The sequence below is a fragment of the Arvicola amphibius genome, chromosome 2 (assembly GCF_903992535.2).
Source record: "Arvicola amphibius chromosome 2, mArvAmp1.2, whole genome shotgun sequence".
In the NCBI taxonomy this organism is placed as follows: domain Eukaryota; kingdom Metazoa; phylum Chordata; class Mammalia; order Rodentia; family Cricetidae; genus Arvicola; species Arvicola amphibius.
In genome coordinates, this window is record NC_052048.2 from 74,417,595 (window position 1) to 74,445,563 (window position 27,969).

General features: G+C 45.8%; 1 protein-coding gene across 1 annotated transcript; it reads right to left on the minus strand.

The window, feature by feature from the left end:
- Positions 1-2: 2 nt before the first annotated feature.
- Suclg1 (succinate-CoA ligase GDP/ADP-forming subunit alpha) lies at positions 3-27,968 on the minus strand. The gene is made up of 9 exons (XM_038319086.1): positions 27,814-27,968; positions 20,062-20,165; positions 15,384-15,500; positions 13,008-13,220; positions 12,735-12,792; positions 8,364-8,447; positions 6,568-6,719; positions 2,083-2,271; positions 3-221 (listed from the first exon to the last, which is right to left on the minus strand). The coding sequence occupies exons 1-9, from the start codon at positions 27,908-27,910 to the stop codon at positions 195-197; spliced, it is 1,041 nt and encodes a 346-aa protein (XP_038175014.1). The 5' UTR covers positions 27,911-27,968; the 3' UTR covers positions 3-194.
- Between the last annotated feature and the right edge of the window lies 1 nt (position 27,969).

Genomic DNA, 27,969 nt, shown 5'->3' on the forward strand with positions numbered 1-27,969 from the left:
GCTCAAATCAAATAATAGATTTATTATGTCTCTGTTACACAGTAAGTGAAAATAGGTCAATTTAGGACTTCTAAGATTTGCCTGGGCTTCCCGTGGACTGAGAGGCCAGCCTGAGATGCAGGGGCTGACACTCTGGACTGGCTCTCAGCCTAGGTGAGTCCTTGAGCTGCGTTAGAGAACTTCACCTGTGTCCTTCATAGCATCTTCCTCTTTTCAAATTCCTTCACAAACAGGAGAGAAGAAAAGACACATTACATTCAAGGGACCGTGACCTTCAAAGTATCACCTCTAGGACCTTGACTCTGCACAGGTAAATGTACTGGACACGGGGTTCTTGCGCACAAGGTAACTACTTTCAAATCAGTCCGCGTCAGTGCCAGAGCGACAGAGTTTGACTTCTTCCTGTAAACCCCAGAGCCACAGGCTTTAATAATCCTGTCTTCCCTGCAGAATTACGCTGGGGTTGATGAGCACCACTGCTTATCCAAACCTATAACGCCATGTGTGCAAATGCAACAGGCCCTTTAATAAGGCAATAAAGACTTTTCCAGAGAATAAAACTCAACACTGATTCAACTAGAATTTGAACAAAATGTCAAAAACCTTAGAAATGCCTGAAAACACACAATTGCCCTGAACAGGAGCCACGTAAGCAGGCAGGCCGGAGCAATGGGACAGACATGGCCTTCCAGTTGCAGGAGCAGAGTGGGAAGCCCTACAACAAGTGCTTACTTTTTACCCTTTCCTGCGTTTCAAGCACACTTCCTCATATATGGAATATGATCTTCAGAAGGCAAGATATGCAAAGACTTGATCAAACAGGAGTCTTTTAGAATCCCTAAGATGAGGGCAAAGTACACGTGACAGCAGATTTTTTAATTCTCTGATAACTATTCCCTTCTAGAAAAATAATTTGTGCCTATTTTCAGCTTAAGACATAGGGTTTTGTTGTGAAGAGACAAGGCCATACTGAGCTGTTGTCTTACCTACCTTTCTTTCTGTTTTGCCAAAGTTAAAACTCGCATAAAGCAAAGAGGAAAACAGTAAAACACAGGAGAGGGGGAGAACCATGATACTCAAGAAGACATACTGAGAATCGCTGCAGAGACTACAGGGAACAGATCTACTGAGGATGTGGGTTTTGTACCACAGCATCCTACTAGAAAGGAAAAGCAAAGGCAGCTGCAATGCAGCTCCTCTAACCAGCGAGCAACGGGACAGCACCACTGTCAGTCACAGCATAGCCGGTCACGGCACAGCGGTCACGGCATTGTCAGTCACGGCATAGCCGGTCACAGCATAGCCGGTCACGGCACGGCGGCCACAGCATAGCCAGTCACGGCACAGCGGTCACAGCATAGCCGTTCACGGCATAGGGCAAGGCATAGGCCCACCCTCCTCAGGCCCTGACTCCCAGCACCTTTATACTGTTTGCTTCCTTAGTAAACGGCAGCCACGCTCTAGAAACAGACACCTGTGAAGTTAAGATGGCTACATCCCAATTTCCTGGAAACCCCAAACATGAAACACAGAGCTACAACCCTTCCACATCCCAGGCTGCACATCAGTGTGCCTGTGACCTCTGAAATGCTTCTGTGGACACCATGCCTTGTCACTGACAAAAAACAGATGCCTACATTTAAATCAGTTTCGGGGGGGGGGGGGCATTCTGGATTCAAGCAGGGTTTCTCTGGGTAGCTCTGGATATCCTGAAGCTCACACTGTAGACCAGGCTGGCCTCAATCTCAGGGATCCACCTGCCTCTGCCTCCCAAGTCAAGTGCTGGGAATAAAGGTGTGTGCCACTATCGCCTGGCTTAGAAGGTTTACACGAGAGCTTCCTAATGCTGCAACTCTTTAATATAGTTCCTCATGCTGTGTAGCCCCATCATAAAATTATTTTGTTGCTATTTCTTAACTATACTTTGCTACTGTTATGAATCGTAATGTCAGTATCTGATATGCAGGATGGTCTTAGGTGACCCCGAAAGGGTTGCAATTCCCCCTGGTAGAGAGCCGCTGCATTAGGGCATCAGAACAATTAGCTACGGAAAGAGAAGGAACACAGCGCCTGTGTGCTCACCTTATACATGGTGGTCCCCAGCTGTGCAGGGGACATGCTGACAACAACCCCTGCACTCTGAAGGGCAGAGATCTTCTCTTTAGCGCCACCTTTTCCTCCAGCAATAATTGCCCCTGCATGGCCCATCCTTCTGCCAGGAGGAGCAGTTATACCAGCAATGAAGGACACTACAGGCTTGGCATTTGGACCCTGGAGAGAGAAAGACATTTTAAATGCTTGAAGAGTAAGTCAATCAAACCGGACCTGAAATCCATGACTTGGTGAACAGGAAATGGCTTGGGAAGGAAAAGTCCATCCCTCAACCCCAACACTGAAGTACTCTCCTTCAAGAGACTCGGCTTTCCACACCAACACAGAAGCTGCCTGAGACCTTGATCTGCCAAGTACCGGCACTGTCACCACCACGCGCTGTTCCACACAACTGAACCTTTCTTTTGATAACCAAAACAGCACACCTACCTGAAAATTCCGTTTCATGACTTGTGACAATAAATTAAGATCCAAGCTCAACTAGTCGTCTTGTTTAACTTCTACACAACTTCGTGTCGAGTTATTATATAATCCCCATCCTTAACAAACATCCTCAAAGAGAAAGATGAGGGTGGTGGGCACAGGGAAAAGCCAGGACTTGGACTCCATTCCCTACTAATGCTGCATGTTCTTGGACCAGGCCCCTCACTAATAGATCTGGACCTCTTCGTATATGCTACAACATGGACGACAGTCACTAGTTCCTTCTGCTCTAAAATTCTACCGTATAAGACGGTTGAAGCTGACTGTTCAACAAAATACAACCCAAACACAAACTCATTTACATTAACTATCACTGTACTAGATTTTGATATTAAAGATTTTTAAAGCCCATACACAGGAACCAACAGTTTCTAAGCTCTGGGCTTACACTGCAGTTGAGGAAATACTATCAAATGATTACATATCAATCCATCATGAGACACCACACAGCAACACATGACTATATAGTCAGATTTCACAAGGAATCCAAAAAGAACAAGTCTGAAGCACAGAACCAAGAGCTTTACCCAAGGATCACAGTTTAATAAAGCTAATAACTAACTCTTTTGCTTCACTGGGAACATTCTTAAATGAAACCAACTTTCTTTTTAGACACAGATCCCTGGACCTAGCCCACTGGTTCTGCAGGTCTGCTGTGGCTGGCTCTAGCCCTGGCACCCCCCGCCCCAGCTCTTCCCTGCTGTAGATGTAACACCCTGACTTCTTCTCTGCACCTGGCTCAAAATGCTCCTCCCCCTCCGTGCACATATGCAGCTTTACACGTGTGACCCATCCCCCGGTCCTGACAGAAGCTGTCTGCCTCCTCCCACATCTTACTGACGCCCAGGGATGATGGGCTCCTGAGGACCTGCTCTGGCCCTCACAGGAGTCTGTCACACACACAGCACACTGGCTGAGCTCTTCTTCCCATGTTCTCCAACTAAGCAATGAGATCCCTGAACAGGAAACCCTCCCTCAGTTCCCTAAGCCCAGTGCCACTGCAGTGCCTGAGATAAAGAACACAGAGCAGACAGGCTCCAGTCATTCATTCATCCCCCGTGGTCCCTGCACAAACTATGAGAATCTCCTATTTGTGTGGTATGAACTTCTACTTCATCTGCTCCCTAAGAGCCCCTAAAATGGCAATGCTGCTGCACCAGGGAAGGATTATAAGCTTGACTGTCAAACAAAATTACGCTCTGTCTCTGTCAATGGAGATTTCTGAAGGGGAGAAAAATGGAATGAGGCAGCGGGAAGTGGTGAGAAATGAGGACCAAGTGATGAGAAATACAAAAAGTCTAAACACAAGCCTGGCTGCGACGGCTCAGCGTACTCAGCACAGCCCAGGAGGACTCTTCCTGTCCCCCCCCCCCCCATGTGCCTGCACCAACCTTCAGCAGACACTATTTATTATTTACGCCACACCATGTATGATCTGTTTTATGCAACACTTTGTCTTAAGCTGCTTAACCTTGAACCACATACAGATCAGATTCTCCAATAAAAAAATAAGTAAGATACAAACAAACTCTGCAAAACCCAACCAGAAATAATAAATGGAAAAAATGTGCATGTTTCCCACTAAACTTGTAAACTGGCTATGGAATCAGAGTTGGGAGCCAATACACTTTAATATTAATTTAACAGTGGAACAGAGTATCTGATCTTTTCTAAAGAGAAGTCAGTTTTTACTTAAACTTTCAAACTTTTCTGAACTTACGATAGCAGCTAAAAACCTATCCTGCTTATCTCTCAGCACTCAGCGCTTTCTAGAGACTGTGCCAAAGAGACCGTGTCATATGGGGCACGGGTCTGAGGCGGCGGCAGGGGGTCTGCAAGGAGCCAGAGCATGTGCCAAACGGGGCCTAGAGTCACACTTTCACCGTGACACACACGCCAACGGACAACTTGAGAGATTTCACTTCGCTCACTGTTTCAGAAGGTGTGCTCAACCACACTAGGCATGCTCCCCACTATGGTACGTGTGTGGCAGAGAAACGTGGTCTGCTGACGTCTCTGCAGTCAGCAAGCGGAGAGAAGCAGAAGAGGCCAGGGCAAAGTAATGCCTCAAGGACGTGCCTCAGTGGCCTGTTTCCTCCAACCAGGCCCACCTCCTAAGGTTCCAGAATTTCCACAGTGCTACCAGCCAGGGACCAAGCCCTCCACACGTGACCTTACAGGGACACTTCACATCCGAAGCACAACACGTGCAGTGGGAAACCCTGACTGGTTTTACCAGAAACAAGATACCATTGCCTGGGGGGGGAAACCAGTGGCTGGGGAGGAGCAGAGACCTCAGGAAGTGCATTTCTGGGACAGTCCAAGTAAGCAAGCTGAAGCACAATGCAGAGTGCCGTGGGGAACTGTGGCGAGACCTCTGACTCTGGACCTATCACTGAGTGGACACAGAGGTAAGAGAAGGAAAGCCAGCACTGAAGAGTCCCATGGATAGGACCATGTAAGCTGTGTGTCCTAATCACACTGCTTAGGAACAGACACAGGAAACAGATGGGGAGGAGGAACAAGGAGACAACTATGAGAAGCACCCAGAGGACAAAGGAAACCTGAAGTCTAAGTGGAGGCCCCTGGAAACCTCTATAAACACATCAGGAGAGTACCGGCAGCTCGATTCACCGAGACTGCGTCCCTATGTTACTGCGTCCTCCAGACTCTGTGACCTCACACACACACTCCAGCAGGCCTGTGCCAATGGGAAGACCTAAGCAGCAATGCTAAAGTGCTCAACAGAAAGGAGACCGCTGGGAGTGGGGATGGGGTGTAGGGAGGGGAGGATCGGTACGGAATGAGATGCAGAAGTGAGGGGACGGCTGCGCCAAATGCAACCAAGTAACAACTAGAAATCCCACAGAAGATCAACAACGCTTAGAAAGTCCTTGCAGTTCCCGGAAGCACAAGTAACTGAAGGAACACTGTGCCAGGCTTGCAGGTGGCATCACTGGCTCCTTTAACACGGCCATTTTCACTATTTCACTTCACCCATGCACTCCTCATTTGTTTGGGTTTCCACAAGCACTGGGGGAGCTTCTCTCCCCTCTCTACTTTTTACTTCATTGTGTATGAGTGTTTTGTCTGCATGTATGCATGTTCATTAAGTAATGTGCTTGTACCTATGGAGGCCAGGAGAGGGCACCAGATTCCCTAGAACTGGATTCGCAGATAATTGTGAGCCAACACGTGGGAGTGGGGAACTGAACCCAGGTACTCGGCAACAGCAGCAAGGCTCTTAAGTTCTGAGCCACCTCACCTGTCCCATCTCCCTTCTCCTGCTTGCCTAGCTCTCAGACACACCTACCAGAACACAGTGGGGTTGGGACAGTGGCATCTCCTCCCTCGCCCCTCACCCACCAAATCCCAACAGAGCAGCTTGGTTCTGTAGCGAAACAGCTGACACAGCAGTGCACTGCTCCTTACTGATTTAACTCTAAGGCAGAGGCAACAGGGAAGCCTTCCCTGGAAGATACAGAAAGGCTTTATTCTGCCTCTATGGAGCTGAGTCCTTTCTACTAGCACAGACTAAAACTAGCAGGAGGGAAAGATCACCGAGAAGGCTATAAAGGAAAGGTTCTTTAAAGGGTCAACCTTGAGAAAGACAAAGAGCATCTATTTCCCTTGGAATTAGAAAGAACACCAGGGACCTTGGATTTAAGACTCAAGTCAGGTGTGGGCTTCCACCCACGGCCTGAATTCTCTCCACTTAGCATGAGGCCAATGTATCAGCTACGCAGTGTGGGGCGATGTCTGGGGAGAAAGGTTCAAAGTAGAGAAGTAGACAACAGCATTATGGAAAGCAGGGAAAAGGACGAGCTCAGAATCTAGAATTATCTGAGTGTTATAGACTAGAAAGTCTAGGTTTAAAGGTAGCTTACGCCATGAAAAAGTAAAGATAATTTCTAAAGCAAGCCCCAGTGTCAGTCGGCAGCAGAGCCTGGATTCTTCCAAACACAAACTTACTGAGTTATGTTCCTTCAGGAATTCGGCAGCGTGCTCTTCAGCATGACCACCAATTTCACCAATCAGTATGATGCCTTTTGTGGCTGGATCATTGAGGAAGACATCAAGGCAATCAATAAAATTTGTCCCATTAAAGGGGTCACCTCCAATGCCTGAGAAGGTCAAAGGATGTCAGTATTAGTCAAAATGTAAGGATGAACCATGGAACTTAGGTCAGAAAATATTCTAACTCAGTTTTTATTCTCTGTACCCTTTCTCTTTAATATTTTCAGATTGCAACACTACTCTTCAACATTCAAAGATCACAAATGACACTTGTTTCTGTTTACAATGGTGTATGTATGTAAGTAGTAGTCCTCTTTACACAACCCATGAAATCACTCCACACTAACAAGTGTGCCTTGTAAGAAAGTGGGTGTGTACGGAGTGAGTCTCCCTTGGACGCTTGTTCTTGACTCTACTTCTTTGAGCATGTATGTAATGAACTTGAAAACACTACTCTGACAGAGTCAGCTATCTGCATGACATACACCACACGGGAAGATTAAATAATGAGCAAGTGTCTTTGCACAGAGGAATTCTTGACAAGCGATACAGAGACTAAGTTTGAAGATCCACTGTCAGTGAGCAACAGGATGGAAGGTTCTCTGGCCCTGCAGATCCCAAGTTGGGAAATGGCAGAGCCTGCACACAGTGCTCTACTCTGAGCACATGACATTTGAGAACTTAGAGAGCAATGAAGCAAATGTTCCCTACTCTCTGCCTGACAATGTTTTAGTTTTAAAATTACAGACTTGTTGAGGATGAGAATGATTTTCACTTTTCAACACATCTTTCAAAAATAAAGCTGAGAAGAGGAAACTGTTGATTAGGTGGCAGCCAGGTGTCAAGTCCGTCTGCCTCACAAGCATGAGACCCGGCGTCAGCGTATGCCCAGCCTCTGTGGAAGGGCATTATCACCTCCAGTTACAAGAACTGAATCTCAAGAAGATGGAAATAGCAAATCTGTTTCAAACCCCGTTCTTAGTCTTCATGACACCAAATGATCTCGTGCCTAACACTGTGTCCTGCAAATAGACTTGATTCATGTTTCCAATTTGAATTTATTTAGAGTATAATACAAATATTGCAGGGCTCTCTTTTATAATTTTTATTATAAAAAGGTACTTTTAATAAAATTTTAAAAGTTATTCTGAGGATTTGAAGATTTTAAAATGAGACACTTATCTAGTTTTTGGGAAGGAAAGGAAGAAAGGAAGGAAGGAAGGAAGAAAGAAAAGGAAGGAAAGAAAAAAGACAGGTACTCAGTAAAACCTGCTCTGACTTTTTACAGTGTCAGACAGTGCTGTATGACACACAGAGAAACCGCAGGGTGTATAGCCATCCTCAACCTTGACTCTCTGCCCAGTAAGGTACATGTTTCAGCCTTGGCTCAGAGGTACCTCGGGGGTTGCCCAGAGAGACAGTGAGGCAAGAAATTCACTAACACAGAACAAACTGTGATAACAGAAAGCCAAATGTGAGGAGCCATGTCTTCACCGCAAATGAAATTAGTGATGCTTTGGGCACCGTGCCCATCCCACAGCCACCTGTACTACAGTGTGCGCTCCTCTACCTAGAAACCAAATCTCCAAACGTACAGAAAGCACCACACTTCAGCAGAGTAAATGTAAGGTCGTAACATCCTCTTACTAAAATGGTATAAAAGCCTCTTATAAACCATCTGGTAAGTTCTTGTCACTGTGCTTGTTCCTTAAGGATGCTCCACTCCACTAAGACTCTGGCCGAGCACTCACCAATGCACAAGGACTGCCCCAGGCCAACTTGGGTCGTCTGGTGAACTGCTTCGTAAGTCAGTGTGCCGGATCTGGACACAATACCTTAAAAGGAAGAGAATGAAAACTCTCAGATTGTGTGGATAAGAGCCTGCCAGGTGGTAATGAAACTAACACAGGATTGTAAAAAAATTCACATCTTAATTTGCCACTTTAATCAACTATATCTTCAAATGATGAAGACAAAAAAGGAAGTATTCATTAGGTACCCTAGCCACCAAACCATAAAACAGCATTAATTGTATTTAACATTGTCTACCCTCCCCACAATTATTTTTGTAAGAATTTTCACACAATATATAGGCAAGCTTCCTCTGGATTTTGCTAGCCTCCCATTTAACTTCCTCACTGCACCAAGCCTGTGGTGAGAGCACCTAACTTCATAACCAAGATCTATGGGAGAAGGGCAGCAGCAAGGGTCCAGTCGAGTTCACCAGGCAACTAGTGCCACGCAGCAATCCATGCAGTCCTTACAAGAACAGATACGCAATGCAGAGATTCCTAATTCTATATAGCTTAACTAACTTTGGTTTTTACAAAGCATTAAGTTTTTGAACATCACATAAAACACATCAGAGCATTGAGTCTGAGGCTTGGACAGCTCTAGTAAGTCCATGGGTTGCTGCCCTGAATGTCCTGCCTTGGATAAGACTTTGTCCTTAGAGTATGACCTCCAATATAGGTAGGAGAATTCTTGTCTCACTAACACCAAAACCATGACCAGCAGCTAACCTCAGCTTCAGGGCAGTGTGTTCAGTCTTAGACAAAGTGCTGTGTCTCCTCTGTCACTGCATACTCATGGGCATGACATATGTGATCTATGCAAACACACCTCTGCCCTATGGACTCAGAGAGACAGCCACACTGGAAGCAAGCATGCCTGGACCTCCAGCATGCCACCATACGGTTCTTTAGATGAGTTCCAAACTGTAGGTGGAAACTGATCATTTGTTTCTCGGCTGCCCAGACCCACAGTCCCTGACAATACTTCAGCTCATGGAGAACTCTGCACCAACTCCCTACCCGAGCACAACTCCTTCCCACAGCCCTGGCCTATCCCTTAATGTGTTTCCTACTACTTCCTTCTTTTAAAGAACTGTGTTGTTCCTCCACTATCCTTCATGCTTCCCCACTTTTTCCCATTCATTTTGCTTCAAATGGAGCGCCTCCCTTCCACCCTCTGACAAACATGCCAACTAGCCATCAAAGCCACACAAAGTCTGAGTGCTGCTTTCCCACACAGGTCCTCCTGGACTGCCCCAACAGGACTGAGATGGGATCCGCTTCTCTCAGTCTCCCTACTGTTTCTGCTTCCTACAGCTCTTAAGAGAGGGGCATTGAGAGACGTTATGCCTTATGTACCACAATGTGACCCTAAATATTTCCAAGTAAGAACAACTTTCTTCACTAAATGGGTCACCATACAGCACAGCAGAAGAACACGGACTCCCTTCCCTCTTGAGGTCAGGGCTGGTGAAGACAATACTCAGTAGCCTCAGTGACCTATGGGTAACTATTTTGTTCTCTCTGGGTATTGTAGCAAATTCTACAAACTATTAGCAGCAGACCAAAGAATATAAACACTACTTAAACAGGCACCAGGCTGTATGGAGCAGGCCCAGTAGGGCTCCTGTAACCTCCCTTCCTTATGAACCACTAGCAGCAGGGCTGACAAGCTCAAAGAAGAAAGTAATCAACAAAAAGTGTGATGTTTAACCTAATTCTGCAGACTACACCATCAGCAATGTCCCACAATGACAACTGTTCTGATTTAGCAACGATAGTTACGGTCACAGGAAGAGATGAACACTGCCACCAGCTCTTACTACAGACAATCCGTCAAAGTTAGCTGCACAGTCTAATTTAAGACTAGCACAGCTAACTTTGAATTGTGGATTGGTCATGGCCTTAAAGAACCAAACAAGTAACAGTACAATCTTCCAAGGCATTTTGAGAAAGTTTGTGAGATTAATGCAAGCAAAATAAGTTTCAGATGGGACACAGAAACAGTAATGGAAAAATGTTCCTGGCTCACTCTTACCAAGTGTACCTCTTGATTAGGAATAAAGTTTGCCTTCCCTTGAAATGGTAGTCTCTTTCACTGTGACCCCAAAATTATTTCTAATAATTTGGAGGCTCACTTCAGGAAACTACCTCACCTGAGGTAGTCCCTCAGATCCCCTCCTAGGGGAAACACAGCCTACCAGATCCTTTTTGGTGGCTCTTGGGTACTGGGCCTCTGGCATCCTCCAAGTTAGCAAAAGAATCCAGGTTTGGAAGTCTCTGGACTATACAGGGAGAGCCCAAGGAAAGGAACAAGAACCACTCTGTGCACAAGCCAAAGGTAGAAGTGCTATGGAGACAACAAAGCAGTCCTTTGGTGGTCAGCATATCCTAAAGATAAAACTTGCCTTTGACATGAAACTCAGTGCAAGAAACCTCCATAAAGAGGATTGAGCACAAGACAATCCAGAACGGGAAAATAACCTAGGTAACTTTCAGTTCCCTCAAAGAACCTGGGAATCTTTCTGTCGGGTCTGATAGAAGCAACAAAGTCAGTCTTGTGACATGAGTAAATCTGAATGCCTTAGAAGATGTTGCCCAGAAGCTAATTTTCTAATTAGTAGAAGTGTCACAAGGCTACTAGTGTTTTAAATTAGGATTAACTACTTTAACAAATTGATTGTCAAAGGTCTTAAATTCCTGCCAACATGGGAAGTCACAGTTCCATCTGATCTCAGCCTACATAATGTTTAAGTGGGATCAAAGGAGGCCAAGCAGCAATCTGTGCCTGTGGACAGAGGAAAGGTCACAACACATCCAGACGACAACACCTGGTGTCCACAGCTGTAACTTCTATGAAGCCACATAGGACAGATATCAGACTTTTAGCAGTTATCAAAGAGCATGCAAAGCAGATTATAAGTTCATCACCCTGGAGACCAACCTTAGAAGCTAAGGAAACCAAGGAGCCCGATAGATGGAGGCTCTTGTGAGCCCAAGAGATTCAAATGGACTTTGATTTGGACATTTAGTAGCTTCATCCCCACCAGAGGACAGAAGTATTTTAGGAGCTCTGATCTCTGATCTGGTTCCTGGAAGATTCTAGTTACCTCTTTGGGGAGGGGGAATGTTAAAGCTGCAATGAAGGCCATAAGAGAAAACCACTTCCAGTCAAGAGAACAGAAACTCTGGCCTGGAGACAGACGCAGCATTCCAAAGGGCCAGGTAAATCTCCAAGGAACCATCCCTGGGAAGGCGGGCTCGCCTGAAATCATGCTAACAAAAGCCTACCTCAGGATTAGTTTCTTAGCACATCTTAATGAGTTTGAAGAAAAGAGTGTTTACAGAAAAAGAGGACTTCATAAGAAATGTCAAATATGAGACTTTTCCATCAAATCCTAAAAAATTTGTGTTAAGGACAAGGAATTAAAATCCTTTTATCTCCCACCTTGAAAACCTCTTGTGTGAATGTTTTAATACCCCCACCAGCACCCAGTAAAACTTGGTTTTTAGGCCGATAGCTTTATTCTAGGAATCTGATGGCCTGGAGCAGGAACCTCATCTCCTTGGAGCAGTGACCTGTGTGCCAGCTCTTTTCAGACTAGCCAACTGACTAAAGACTGTGAGGTGAACCCCTGCACTTCCTGTCTCTGTGTGTCTGCTCTTCCAAGTACACCCTCTTAATCAAGAGTAAAGAAGAAGGCACTCTTCAACGTCAGTCATCAGGGACAGAAAATAAAGCCCAACGTAATACCATTTCATCCCCCAAAGAATAAGTTCACGGAAGACAAGAACACTGAAGATGAGGGTGACTGGGCTCTCTACTGACGAGAATACACAGTCAGCTCCTACAACTCTCCAGCAGCTTCTTTAAAAGTCTAACATACTTAGCTGTGTTCTTGTAAATTTTATCCAACAGAAATGAAAGTGTATCCATAGCAAGGCCCGTATTTTAGTCTTGTTCCTAATGCTCAAACCTAAAAACAGCCCAAGTGACCACAGAGAAAATGGATAAAGGAACGGTGGTGAATGCCACATAAAGCAGACAGCTACTGAGCCAGAAGCTGACATTCACTACGGATACAGGAAACACAGAACTCAGAGTTTGAATGGGAAAGGAGTCACTACTCTCCTCCCCAGATCATCAATGAACCTACAGAATTAGAACCAATTCTCAAATAGATCCATTAAATTTGGGATAGATCACTGACTCACTGTAAATGAATTTGATTTATTACGGTCACACATTTATTTAGTCACAATTCCCTGTGAGTTTGAACGATGAAATTTTCACTTTTTACTCTATCAGAAAGTAACAAATTTACTCACCTATCTTTCCTTTCTTGTGAATATGGCCAGGCATGATGCCAATTTTGCATTCTCCGGGCTGGAGGGGAGTAAAGTGCAGTTTTCAGAAAAGTTCTAAAGAACATTCTAACTCTAAAGTGTCTCTCTCTCTCTCTCTCTCTCTCTCTCTCTCTCTCTCTCTCTCTCTCTCTCTCTCTCTCTCATGCACACATGCATTCACACATGCTTCAACTGACTCAAAGCTGTCTGGCTTCACAAAGACTAAATATGGCTTCCTTCATATTTTGCACTCACATTGATGATTCCAGGGCAGTTTGGCCCAATCAGCCTCGTCGTTCCCTGGCGCGTCAGTTTGTGCTTGACCCGTACCATATCCTGCTGCGGGATGCCTTCAGTGATGCACACAACCAAGGGAATCTCTGCATCAATTGCTTCATCAATGGCAGCAGCAGCAAAAGGAGGAGGCACATAAATAACAGAAGCTGTCGCTCCTGTTTTCTCTTTGGCCTGAAACATTGACCACAATTGGTTGAATCATAAATAAAATGCATTCGACAACCTGATTTGACTAGTGTCTAGGAAGGGGTCATGGTCAGGCTCTCCCCACTCTGCAGTCCATGACACGGTTAGACTCTTTTCTGTCCCCTGTGAATGTCACTGGAAATTAAAAGGTTCAGTACATCTTACCCTATAAAAGGACAGTAAACCTGAGAGCACTGCCTAATTTGCACCTGTGCTCTCTTCTCCCTGGGACCATGCACAGCATCACTGTTCCTCCCCAGACTCACTAACAAGATCCAGTGGCACCTACCCAGCTTCAGGCTCTGCAAGACCTTAGAAAAGCCAGGGAACCCAAGAGCTCAGAACTTGGCTTTTAAGCACCTATTTTAAATCTATGGTAAATACTACCAACAAACGGTGAAAGTAGACTGTTCCTTTTAATACAGATATTTGTGTGTGTGTGTGTGTGTGTGTGTATGCACATGTATGCATACCTGTGCCTGCCCCCAGAGGTCAGAAAAGGATACTGGATCCCTGGAGCTTGAATAATGGCAGTTGTCAGGAGTCCAGGTGTGGGTGCTGGAAAGTAACCAAACTTGGGTCTTCTAGAAGAGCACCAAGAGCTCTCACCTCACCACTGGGCCACTTCTCCAGCAACTAAGTGAAGTGTTCTTACCTGACATTTTACTTAATCCATTCTTACTAGAAATCAACAAATCACACCAAGTGTAGATACATACAAGGTAACAGAGTAAGAATGAGGCTTAAATAGGTATTAAGATTAAGGGTGTCCCTCTGATCTGTGCTCTCTATGGTCATGACCTGATCCTCCACATGTGGTCTTGGCGCATGTGCATTCTTCTACTCATCATCTGATTTTGGCATTTTGTTTTTGTTTTTCTGAGACAGGGGCTCTCTATGTAGCTCTGGTTGTCCTGAACTCTCTATACAGACCAGTCTGGCCTCAACTCACAGAGATCTGCCCGTCTCTGCTGGGACTAACAGCCATGTACCACCCAGCCCAATTCTCCAACCACCTTTCAGTGTGGCCATGCCTCCCTCTCTAATGGAAGTCCTGGAGCCACAGCGTTCTGACTGCAAGAGCAGCAGCCACTCCCCAGCAGCCCTGTGAAGGCTCTGCACAGGAATCCATTTCTGGGATACTCCTGGACCCCATTATCCCAGTCTACAGATGCAGATGCTGAAGCCTGGGGAGGGGTCCATGAGGCCTTCCCCTCCCCGAAGGACTACCAGCAGTTGACATTTGTTGCAGGAAGGAGAGCCATTTTATTCTTCAGGGCTGTAGCCACTGATAAGGTATCCTTGCTAAAAAGTAGCCCCCAGTTCAGGCTCAGACAAACTACTCCAATTAAACTCAGTGGGGCACACACATGAAGACTCAAAGTAAGAAGGCGAGTCCTTGGGAAGAAGGACCCTGCCCAGTGAGAAAAAAGAGGGGCATGAGGATGACCAGATGGTGCACATCTTTAGCAAAACTCATGCACTGGATTTTACCACATTCCCAATTTCTCTAGGTTACTGGACATTCAGACAGCAAGCGACTCTCCCAAAAGGCACATAATTGAGCCCTCTACCCATGGAATGCCTGTCTTTACCCACAGAACGCCTGCCTGTCTTTGCCCATGGAATGTCTGTCTTTGCCTATGGAATGTCTGTCTTTGCCCACGGAATGCCTGTCTTTATCCACGGAATGCCTGTCTTTACCCACGGAATGCCTGTCTTTACCCACGGAATGCCTGTCTTTACCCACGGAATGCCTGTCTTTACCCACGGAATGCCTGTCTTTACCCACGGAACGCCTGTCTTTACCCACGGAATGCCTACCTGTCTTTACCCACGGAATGCCTGTCTTTACCCACGGAATGCCTGTCTTTACCCATGGAACGCCTGTCTTTACCCACGGAATGCCTGTCTTTACCCACGGAACGCCTGTCTTTACCCACGGAACACCTGTCTTTGCCCACGGAATGCCTGTCTTTACCCACGGAACGCCTGTCTTTACCCACGGAACGCCTGTCTTTACCCACGGAATGCCTGTCTTTACCCACGGAACGCCTGTCTTTACCCACGGAATGCCTGTCTTTACCCACGGAACGCCTGTCTTTGCCCTGCTGCTTTTTCTCCACAAACCCAGAAGCCATTACTTACTTCCTTCACAGTATTAAAGACGGGTAAGCCCAGGTGTGTCTTGCCACCCTTCCCTGGCGTGGTTCCTCCCACGAGTTTGGTGCCATAATCCAAGGCCTGCTGGCTATGAAAGGTGCCCTGTGAGGAAAAAGCACAGGATCATGAAAAAGGCAGAAGGAGACAGTGGAGAAGCAAAGGCAACCTCAGCAACTTGGGAAAAGAAAACCAACCACGATAGTTGCTCCCAGCAGCAGCCTGAGCCCAGCACTCTCCCCCACTTAGTAAGCACTGCCGTCAGCACTGAAGTAAACTGGCTTCTGCAAAGCCAAGAGCACTGAAGGTCCTTTCTATCCCCCGCTGAAATTGGCTGCTGATATGAAATGCCCTACTGCTTGTTAAAAGGCCATCCCATTTTCCCTGTTCCTCATCTCTTTGCACCACACTTTGCCCAACTGCAAATCCAGGATGGATCACTACATTTGTCCAACCCTGGCCTTTCCCTTTAAATTACATGCATAGCAAAAGCACAAGCTGGTTTAATCTATTTCACCAACACTCACCGTCACACACATGCACGCACCCACTGCCAAACAGTAACCCGAGAAAACCCACAGCTGTGCTAACTAGTCTACTTTAACAACAGTAACTCGAGAAAAACCCACAGCTGTGCTAACTAGTCTACTTTAACAACAGTAACTCGAGAAAACCCACAGCTGTGCTAACTAGTCTACTTTAACAACAGTAACTCGAGAAAACCCACAGCTGTGCTAACTAGTCTACTTTAACAAACAGTAACTCGAGAAAACCCACAGCTGTGCTAACTAGTCTACTTTAACAACAGTAACTCAAGAAAACCCACAGCTGTGCTAACTAGTCTACTTTAACAAACAGTAACTCGAGAAAACCCACAGCTGTGCTAACTAGTCTACTTTAACAACAGTAACTCAAGAAAACCCACAGCTGTGCTAACTAGTCTACTTTAACAACAGTAACTCAAGAAAACCCACAGCTGTGCTAACTAGTCTACTTTAACAACAGTAACTCGAGAAAACCCACAGCTGTGCTAACTAGTCTACTTTAACTAAGGGTCAGTCAATCGGCAGCGAGTCTTTCAGACCTCCCCGACACTTCCCTGTAACTCACTCTCTCTGGCAGCCTTATTCCCAGACTCTTCCCACAACATGCCATAACAAACACACACACACACACACACCGACCCAGTTGTAACAAGCACAACACAATGGCTCCAGAGATTGGGAGATTCTTACCCACCAACACTCAGGTCTCTGTTGCCTCCTGTTCTCCTCTTCCCTTCTATCTCAGTTCATGCCTGTTGTGATGCCACCCTTACCAAGGCAGCAAGCAAAAACTACATGGTGAGCCTTGCCATTCGCACTCCTCACACAACTAGCCGAGCCTCTGCCTGCAGTCACACACTCGTTTGCCTACCTAGCATCTCTATCTACAGAGCTGGCAGGCATCTCTCACTGAACATACTCACACTGAGTTCCTGATCGCCCTCCTCTCAATCTGTTCCATCTGTTGATGACGACTCCACTCCCACAGATATTCAGACTAAAAGTATGACGTCACACACACCTTCTTCCTCTTAAACCCTGAATTTATAGCCATTAGTAAATCTCACCACTGTATACTCAAAACAGCCAGTCTCTCTCCTACCTTTTGCTGGGGACTGTGTTGGCTGACGTCACCTTAACTCCTAGTAGCTTATTTTTGTTGCTCCCTTTGAATCTATTCCCCACATCACCAAGGGTTATCCTATAAAACCTGAGGAAAATCCTTCCATCTGTCTAGCTCACTAAATGTGAAAGTTAGCATGCCATGTGCCCTCACGGCAGAGCCGCATCTATCAGCTCACATCTACTGTCACGAATGCCTGTCTGCGGCTTCCACACGGCAGGTATGTGCCCGCCTGAAGGGCTTAATGTGCATCTTGCATAAAACACCCCTAGGTATCTCAAGGATTCGCTCACAATCTCCTTTGGATCCTGGCTCAGACAGCAAACCTTCCCTGACCACCTGACCTAAGTCTTCTCCCCCACACCAGCCACATGACTCCACACGGAACATACTCTTTCTCCTTCCCCCGGTTTGTTCCTCCATAGTGATTAGACTTTCTAGTACCACATAATTCAGTCATGAATTTTGCTGATGTATTTCCTCCTCTCAGCTGAGAGGTACACTCCACGAAGACAGTGATGGCAGACACTCAACAATAACCAATCAACAGGGGAGGGTCGATGTGACAGGCCCTAAGAGTACTGAGTTGATTACTTAAGTTTTTAATCATTGAATATAAAAATTGTGAATTTAAGGACTTTGGAAGTTTTTTAATTAAACTTTTCTTTTTATACTAGCAAACTCGGCCCTAAACAAAATGAAGCAACTAGCTTGAAGCTAGTGATGGATGGCGTTTAGAAAGAGCCGAGTCAGCGCTCCGCTCTCGTGTGTGCTCTACAGAGCAACGCATCAAGAGTGAAAAGTGAGTAAGACAGAAGGAAAAGAAGAACAAAAGTCACGAGCATAACAGTGTGACACTATTGTAATGTTTACTGTGTTTCACAAAAATACCGATTCACACTGGATCAGAAAGCCCCTAACAGGTCCTTGACTCCTGAGTCTGAGAGGCAGTGGCCTGGACTACACATCCAGCTGAGTAACAGTGAATCCGCCCTTTCGTACTGCGGTGTGACTAAATAAGGGTGCTCCCATGCAAAGGAAGCTTTTTCGCAGTTTTCATGGTCACCAGTGTAGACCAGGAACTATTTCTGCAGCTCATATGAGCCAGTAAAGAACCCACAGCACCCTGGAAATGTGCACGGCTAGAATCCACTCTAACATACAAACATTCCTGGTTTACCCCAACAAGGCGCGCACTGAGAAAGGAACTAACGTGACGAACCACAAGCTTCTGTGACACTTAGCTCAATATTTAGTCAAAAACAAACAAACAAAACCAGAAACTGAGACTGTTAAGAGTCACAATTACTAAAAATGCAAACACAAGGGAAGTGAAAAGACCCCAAAACTAGCATTCAGGAGGCAGAAGTAGTCAGATCTCCATAAATTCAAAGCCAGCTGATATACACAGTGAGTTCTAGGCCAGATAGGGCTACACAGTGAGGGTCTGCCCCCAAAAAGGAAGGCAGGCAGGCAGGCTGGCCAACGCTGAATAAAAAGACTTTAGCAAATCGTTCCCGAATGTAGGAAGCAGAGTCAGTTCCAAACAGTGCTTGTATATAGAACACAGCTCTTACAAAGATATCAGAGGTTAAAGTGTCACAAGAATGGCATATGAAGTTCAAAGGGAAAAAAAAGTATAATAAACTTCCTCAAGAATTTGAGGGGCTAGAGAGATGGCTCAGCAGTTAAGAGCACTGGCTATTCTTCCAGAGGTCCTGAATTCAAATCTCAGCAACCACATGGTGGCTCACAACCATCTGTAATGAGACCTGGTGCCCTCTTCTGGCCTCCAAGCATGCATGCAGGTGTAACACTGTATACATAATAAGCAAATAAATCATTTTTAAAAAATAATTTGATTATATGCTAATGTAGCATACACAAAACTAGACTATACTTGGAAAAAAATACAGCTCACACCTCCTTCCCTCAGGATGTGCAATATTCCTTTTGAGGATGTCTGTATACGGGCATTTGTGAGAGCTGGCTGGCCTTCCGCTAGCACCCTCCAGATTCAGGCCTGGCAGTCTGTGAGACTGTGCCTGCCCTGCGTCTGCTTTTGTAAATTACACTGGATCAGAACAATCTGACAGCACAAATGCTGTAAAAGATGTACTATGTAAATACAAAGTACCTGTACGTGTGTTTCTAAAATGAGACACACAGACAACAGAAATAAATCACAACAGCAAACAGCAACCCTGCCCTTTCCAGGATCACTCTTCACTGACAACAACTTCACAGCCTTTTCTAAACTGAGAAATACTGACGTTTACCATCTCACTCCTCAGACAGAAAACTGGGGTGCCTGTATTTTCATCTGGAAGGACAAATGCCAACTTAACAGAGGACTGTGGGGAGCAGAATGGTTGGAAAGAGGGAAAGAGACTCTTATGATGGTTTTATTGCAGAATCAATTCACAGTACCTTTCAACTTACGCAAATTCTAAGACAGAAGTAGGGAGAGGGAGAAGATGTGAATAGAAACTAATGAAAGCCAATTCCAATCTTAAGAGCAAGTTTGCTCACTGTCTTCTTCAGCGACCACTTGCCCCAGAGAGGGTACCCAGTGAGAAAAGTCACCTGCGGGTTCATCTGCCCACACTCTCCAGGAGCCTCTCTGCATCTGTGCATTTCTTCATACTGAGCAGTGGATTCTATGTTGAACACAAGGTTTCCTCGACAGTCTATTTACCTAGTACTCAAAGGAACTGAAGTCTCTCGCAGTGTTGGAGGAAAACCAGGAGTCCTGTACTTGCTGAAAGACGGGGAGTCTCCGACACTGTCATCCCGTGCGTTCTCAAGCTACGTTTAAACACAGTCACCATCTCACAGGCTTATGACACCGCCTGCCTTCCTAACACACAGCCCTTTCTGAGCTACGACATAGTTCTACTCCAATCATACATATAGTACTATTTTTGTGTTAATAAAAACAGAAAATATTTTTTTACATCTTTAGTCTGCACTTTAATAAAAATGTAGATGCACATACCTGCTTGCCAGTGAAACCCTGGCAAATGACCTTCGTGTTTTTGTCAATATAGAGATGCTTCCGGGAAGCTGTATAAGAGCTGTGCCGTATCCCATTCTGCTGCACTGAGAAGTGAAGAAAACAGGACACGTTACAATTTTCCCACACCTCTGACCCATGAATGAAATTTAATAACCCAAATTTTCCAAAACTAATCTTCTATCTAACATAAGAGCAGTGCTGTGACCACTTCCTGAGACAGGGGCACACCAGACACAAACTAGAAAGTCAAACACAGGCGTCCACCCCTTGTGACGGAGAAGCACAATCTACTACTACTTTCTAAACAGAGAAAGAAAAGCTGAAATTTGTAATTTTCATTCCCAAGGGAACCTGGGATTCAAATTTAAGGGTTTCAATTAAACTCTGAAATTATTCCTTCTAATGTTTACCAAGTGCAGCACCCGACTCTGCCATGAGCGGCGGTACCTGTGAGCACCAGGGGAGCTGGGGCACCCTTTAGGAAGAGCAGTGCAGGAAAGGCTAAGTCGTGGGATAAATCTGCCTAAGATGCAACCCAAGATCACTTAGTTTGAGCCCTTCTGATATAGGATTCAAATGCACACATGTTAAACAGAGAAAATAAAATGAGTTCTAAAGTAGATAAGAGAAATATGAAAACAAACCAACAAAAAGCCACATTCCTAAGTTATGTCTGGCAACCCACCTCAAGGGAGATGAAAAAGCGTAAGTAGTCACCATAACCCAGTCCTACTTGAAAGTCAGTCCAAGAGCACATGACTCACAATTAGGAGTTGCCTTCTAAACCTTCACAGAGACTCAGCCTGTCTTCTCTATGGCCCGTCCCAACCTCTTCACAGCAGCCAGGTCACCTTCCTAACTCAGAGGAGCCCGTGAGAACCAGCTCCAGAGCAAATCTATCTCCTCAGGTATGTCTCAGCACCTTCCCCCACTTCTGAGCACTTTCCTACTTCCTAGTGCTCAGACCTCAAGTGCACAGCTGAAGAAGCACCTACTAGAAGGGGTGTCTGGAGAGCCAATCCTCCAGGGAAGGCACAAGCCCAGATGTCAGCCTGGCCTTCTAGGGAAGAAGAGTTCTGCTTGTACACAGACAGCTGCACCGCATGTATTGACAGCTGCAACACATGTACAGACAGCCACTGCATGTACAGACAGCTGCACCAATGTACAGTCAGCTATGATGCAAGTACATAGACAGCTTCACCACAAGTACACAGACAGCTGTACCGCATGTACACAGTCAGCTACAATGCATGTACACAGACAGCTGTACCACAAGTACACAGACAGCTGCACCACAAGTACACAGCTGCACCACATGTACATAGTCAGCTACAATGCATGTACACAGACAGCTGCACCTCATGTACACAGACAGCTGCACCGCATGTACACAGACAGCTGCACCACATGTACACAGACAGCTGTACCGCATGTACACAGACAGCTGCACCACATGTACACAGACAGCTGTACCGCATGTACACAGAAAGCTGTACCGCATGTACACAGACAGCTGCACCGCATGTACACAGACAGATGCACCGTATGTACATAGACAGCTGCAGCCCTGAACCAGACTATGCTGAACAAGGGGCCATGCTGCAGTCAAGTTCTGGCTCCCAGGGAACAGCCAAGCACCTGATCTGAGCCAAGAGATCCCACAACAGGGACTCAAGGCCTATAAGGCTGATCCCACTGCACTGTGCAGCAGAGCCCAGGGATGTTACTCAGATCATCTTTGCCCTTAGTTCACAGATTTACCCATAAAGGCCATAAACAAGAAATACCAATGATGACATTCTGTAGTGAGGAGCTGCAGTGGGCAGTCATAGAGGAACTTACAATGAGATTCTGAACTTTACTAATAGAGAAAACAAACACACTAAATTAAACAGCAGGCAAGCAGGAAAGCCTGAAGGTGGCCATGATTATGCCGACGGTGAGAACTATCAGGGCCACAACCTGGGCCATCTCCAGAGACTCTAGCACTGGCCAGCATAGCCTTGGTACTGTTCCCAGGAGCAGCTGAGATCACTCCTAGGAACCAGACAGGCTTGGCTAGTGTTCATGCTCTGTGATCTTCAGCAGTGCAAACCAGGGCAATGCTTTTCATCTCCTTAGCCTAGTGTTCTCGTCTGTAAATGGGCTAACAGCTGTGTACAAGGAGGGTGTGCTGTTACCATGGAATGACGGCTGTATACGAGGCATCAAAGTGTACTTTGCTGAAACCCTACATAGGCACAAAGGTAAAGCTTCCCCTAAAACAGTGGTTCTCAACCTGTGGGTCGCAACCCTTTAAGGGAAGTCAAATGACCCTTTCACAGGGGTTGCCTAAAACCACTAGAAAACACAGACATTTACATTATAATTTATAACAGTAGCAAAATTTCAGTTATGAAGTAGCAACAAAAATGGTTCTATTGTTGAGGGTCACTACAACATGAGGAACTGTATTAAAGGGTCGCAGCATTAGAAAGGTTGAGAACCACTAGTCTAAAGAAAGAATATAAGGTTCACACTTCAAAATCAATTAAACCCACCCAGAAATGCTCTCTATACACATTCTTTTAAAAAGGCAGAGAGACAGACAAACAGACAGACAGACAGACAGACAGGAATTAGCATCAGCGTGGGAGGTCAGAGAAGAGCTCTGCAGAGTCAGTTCTCTCCTTACTCCTTTACCTGGTTCCACAGATGGCGCTCAGGTCGTCAGACCTGTGTGGTCAGCCATCTCCCTGGCCTGCCCTCATGCACATTCTACACAAATAAACCTCTGCGTCACAGGCTGATGCATTCACATAGAAACTGGGAATCTTTTCATGGAACATTTGTACGTCTGTAAAAATACAGATACTATCACGTCCCTCATTGGCTATGTACATAAGTTTATAAACCACATGTAGAGCAGTGGCTAGGGCACAATATGTGTGGCATCACTAATCATGACCTTACTAGCATTAGTATCCCTGCTCCAGAGTGAGCAGAGCAAACTGCTGTAAGAACCAGTGGCAGCTATCCACCAGGGGCTAAAGCTCTTGACTACTTAAGACAAGACTCAGGTCCTACCCACAGAAGCCTCCTAGGTCTGTAAGAGAACCAAATGTTAGCGAAGAAGCACGAAACCATAAAAGGACAAACTGAAATAAGTAAGCTGCCGAAGGAAAAGGACTGGGTGCTGAGGAAGATGCTTTCCACGGAGGAGATGGGTTTGTCAGTCCTATCTCCTATAGGTAGTGGCTGTATTATAAAATGCCCAGGGCTATTAATGCTGCAATATATATAGCCAAAGAGCCCTGCCAGGTGGGACTAAACAGGGCCTTTTGTGACCAGTGCATCCCTACTCAATAACCTGATTGCTTATGAAAATCCTCTTCAACTCAACCCTGAAAACTAAGTCCCCGTTCCTCCTTTACTGATAAGTCTGAATTCATGAATTCAACAGAGGTAAACTTTAACTGTACTGGCCCACCTGAGGCTGATTTAACAAAGTGACTTTGAACAAAGTAACTAATTACAAGGAAAACCACTTTGTTCAGCTCACACTTTAAGCAGTGGTTCTGATCGCAACCCCTTTTGGGGGGGGGGGGGTCAAACCACCCTTTAACAGGGATCTCATATCAGATATCCTACATAACAAATATTTACACTACAATTCATAATGATAGAAAAATCACAGTTATGAAGTGCCATAAGCCACAATAATATTATGATTAGGAGCTGAGAACCACTACCTCAGAGCAGCCTTACCTGTTCAGCCATTGGTAACTAGGACATGGTGGAAGGGCAGCAAGGGAATAACACAAGGCCAAGGTGCCGTCCAAGCACATGGAACAGCCATGTATGTCAACTCACTCTCAGGAGTAACCCAGACTCCCAGAAATCTCTTCTAGGCACCGTGATGGCAGTGACCTAACTGCCTGCCAGATCTCACCGCACCAGAGACACCTGGCATGAGAACTCTTGGGGGACACTCAAGCGCGTCCTAAACATAGCTTAACCATTAATTACATATACAAAATACAAGTTACAGTGGTCCCCACATGAGGAGACCTTGTTTGTGACAAAACTTCTCCCAAGGAGACACAACTCACACATCTACTTAGCCCAGATAGGGAGCCCAGGGCAGACTAAAATAGAAATACCAACAAAATACAACTGGGTGAACCAATGAGTTTTACTGGGGTTACTTTCAGGAATATGGGTGAGGGGTTACTGACAGGACTGGAAAATTCTCAAAGACAGCTGTGCCACCAAAGCCTGGTAGCAGCACGGGTAACAGCTCACAGAGCTGGGAACCTGGAGCACACTGCACAGCCGGCAGGCTGCTCAGCGGGCTGGAGGGTGTCCTTTCCTGGTGCCTCGGTTGGTCTAACCCTCTTCCAGGCAGGTTGTCTGGTTTCTGCTTTTTCCCAGAAGCCAGCCTGCTCTCTGAGAGTCTCTGTGGCCTTGCTTGTCTGACAGTCTTTGTAGCCTGGCTTCCTTCTGACTGCCGGGAGGCTCAGCTTATATTGTCTACTCTGACAGGAAGGAGCCTCCTGAAGTTGGTCAGTTTTAGGGCCTTCCTGAAGCTATTTTGAGTTGTCTACCTTCCTGCTTCAGGAGCTTTCCAGCAGGATGGTATTTTAATGGCAGAGGAAACTTATACAACAGACCTACAATACATGGGACTATCTTAGCACCCACTTACCCCAAATTCTAAAGACAAAGCTCTGTATTCACTTATCTTAATGATACATTCGATACTACCATCTTAGTTGATCATAGCACTATGCTTCATAAAATTTAAAACAATCCTCATGTTTTAAGAACTAAGTGTAAACAGAAGGATATGTGTTCAATGTTTTATAATGTATCAACAATGAGAAGACATTCCAATTTATAAATGTTATAAAGTAAAAATCAATAAATGGATTTAACACGACAAAATATCTGCCAAGTGGCAAACTCAAATTATTCTCCTATATATAGGAGAAATCATTTTAAACTTCAGTGTTGCCATAAAGCAACTAAGAGGCCGGAAAACCAAGTTACTTTTCTCAGGGCTACATCAAGGAAGGCATTTGCATACAGGCTTCTATTTCTGAAATAAAGGCAGTTCTTAGATATAAACAGCAGCAGACTAGAAACGGTAATAAACTGTTGAGTATCTCTTATTCCACACACTTCCAAATGCTTCTCTGAGTCTACAAACAGCCTGTGTAACTTGGCAAAGATATAAGAAAGGCAAGTAGTTCCTGCGAGCAGGTCACTGAGCGTGCCGAAGTCCTGCTTCTAACAAGAAGGGTCAAGCGTCCCAAGGCACACTGCACAGTGCCAGCAGACCTGGATTCTGAGATTCCTTGGACACTACCTGGGAAATTCTCAGCGTTTGTTTCCTCGTTTGCCAAACAAAACATTAGAACTAACCAGATTGTAAAGTCTACTTTCTGACACCAATACTGTAATTCTAAGGATCAAAATATTACCTGCTCTTACTATTCTGAAAATATGATCTACAGAAACTCCCAAGTGATATACTTTAAAAGATCCTACCACACTTTAGGTTTCTTTTAAGACTTCATTTCAGCCTCAGTGGTGCTTTATAAAATCTTACACATTCTCATCAGAAATGATTGTCATTTCCCATTTATCCATCCTCCTTACAGCAACAGGATTCTTGCCCTTCTTTCATAAGCAGCTGAGCATTTCTAAGTTGTCCTCCAACAGGGCCCTGTAGCACCTAGGTCTGTTTGCCTTTTTATCTTTTTTAACTTAAACCAACATTGCGAAACTTGGGACCTCAACACATAAAGTGGCATCAGCTAACATTTAAGGGTGGGAGGTGGGATTCCTTATCATCTCTAGTTATTTTAACCTAAGTAATTTGTGACTTTCTAGAAGAGAAGGAGGAGGAAAAGGAGGAGGAAGAAGAGCAGGAGGAGGAGCAGGAGGAGGAGCAGGAGGAGCAGGAGGAGCAGGAGGAGGAGCAGGAGGAGCAGGAGGAGGAGCAGGAGGAGCAGGAGGAGGAGCAGGAGGAGCAGGAGGAGCAGGAGGAGGAGCAGGAGGAGGAGCAGGAGGAGCAGGAGGAGGAGCAGGAGGAGCAGGAGGAGGAGCAGGAGGAGCAGGAGGAGGAGGAGGAGGAGAGAACACCAGTGTGTAGGTGAGCATACTCTGCTGGGTGTTCCCATCGACCAGACTAAAGTATACATCTGGTCTTCTACATCTTAACCCACAATGATTCCAATTCAGTTAGATAAGCCCCATACCCAACACACTAATGTTCAAACCCTCCCGACAACAGCAATTATACTGGTACAACTAATCCCTCCTTTCCTTCTATCTAGAACACATTCTGTATCCTTTTAATCGTTCAAGAAAAAGCTCCAGAAAACTTACCCCAAATAAACTCAACTCTTTCCTATTTGGCAAAGCCTTTGTCCTCAAACGATTTGGCAATGAAATACAGCTACTGTGTGCACACTTACCCTTGAACACTTTTAGGATACTCAGGAAAGGAACTAAATCTCACTATCTGATGCAAGAAGCAGCAGAAACAAAATGTAAACAAGGAATAGAGGGGAAATACTTGTCGGAGTGTCTATTCACAGGTTCTCAACTGACTCACTGATTCTGCACAATGAAGCCAAATCATTCACCAGTTTTTAGTATCTCTTAAATCTGGATATATCTGACAACCAATCGCTCATCACAATTTTAACTGGCAATCATTTCTCCTGTTAGTAACAGGCAGGACAAGGCTGCATTTCACAAACCACGCTTTCTCGGATTCATTGCAATATGCTTCTATTTTCATGTGACTGGAAACATTACTTGAGAAGTCTTTTCATTTGGATGCTTGGTTTTTGTCTGCTTTGTTTTCTAGACAGGGCTACTCTGTGTAACAGCTCTGGGCTTCTTGGCACTCTGTAGACCAGGCTGGCCTCAAACTCGCAACGATCCACCTGCCTCTGCCTCCAGAGTGGGATTACAAGCATGAACCATCACAGCCGGTGAGAAATCGTTTTTTTAAAGGAATATTGTACAAGCATGAATGGATTAGCGAGACTACAGACACGACGTGAACGATTCCAAGGCTGTCCTTACATACTTAACACAGAGACTTTGGACGCAGAAATAATTTTCAAGAGTCAGCATTACTGAAGAGTAGCAACCCTGGGAGATTAGTTCTCAGGAACTGTGGTGTTCATAGAGCCTAGCTAGCAATTACTAGTGAAAAACACATTAGTGGCGAAAGTGTCTGCTAACCCTCAGCTTCTGCGCACCCACAGGGTCAAGCAAACTCTGGTCGCTGAAACCCCCTTTCCGTTGGCCCTACCACACAACGGACCAGTTAACTCCACGTGCAGGACTCTTTGGTACAGGGGATAGATTTTTAAACCCTAGCGCTCACTCTCCCAGCAGAGTTCATCCCGGACCTCTCTCTTCTTCACCCTTGGCTCCAAGGAAGGTCCAGCCTAGACGCCACCTCCACCCCGTCACTCGTCACTGTAGAGGCTAGAATATGTTCCCGGGTCTGCAGGACGCCCTTCCCAGAATCTGGCCTCGACCGATCCATCGCCCAATCGGACAAAGTCCCCTCCACCCCCGAGAGCTGCCACTGGGGTCTGGCCCCGTGGTTCCCTTGGCCCTCCCGAGGGCCCGCCTGGAAGAGCCCTGCTGGGGCCTGAGGCAGGACGTGGAGCCCGAGAGCTGCGGAAAGCTGGAGGAGAGAGTCCCGGCACGACTCACGGAGGAAGGTGCGCGACAGCAGGCGGGCGGCTGCAAGGCCGTTGCTGCCGGAGACCATGATCGCGGTAGCAGCTGCAGCAGCTAGGGCTGCGGTCATCCCCCAATGACACTCCCAGGCCCCCGGAACCTAGCTAGCAAGGCGCTTTGCTCGCCGAG

Excerpts from the sequence above, each read along its gene's own strand:
- Suclg1 (XM_038319086.1), bottom strand. The coding sequence starts at position 27,910 with ATGACCGCAGCCCTAGCTGCTGCAGCTGCTACCGCGATCATGGTCTCC. Across the intron at positions 15,501-20,061 it reads AGGGTTTCACTGGCAAGCAG|GGCACCTTTCATAGCCAGCA; the intron begins GTATGTGCATCT and ends TTTTCCTCACAG. Across the intron at positions 12,793-13,007 it reads ACTGCCCTGGAATCATCAAT|CCCGGAGAATGCAAAATTGG; the intron begins GTGAGTGCAAAA and ends ACTCCCCTCCAG.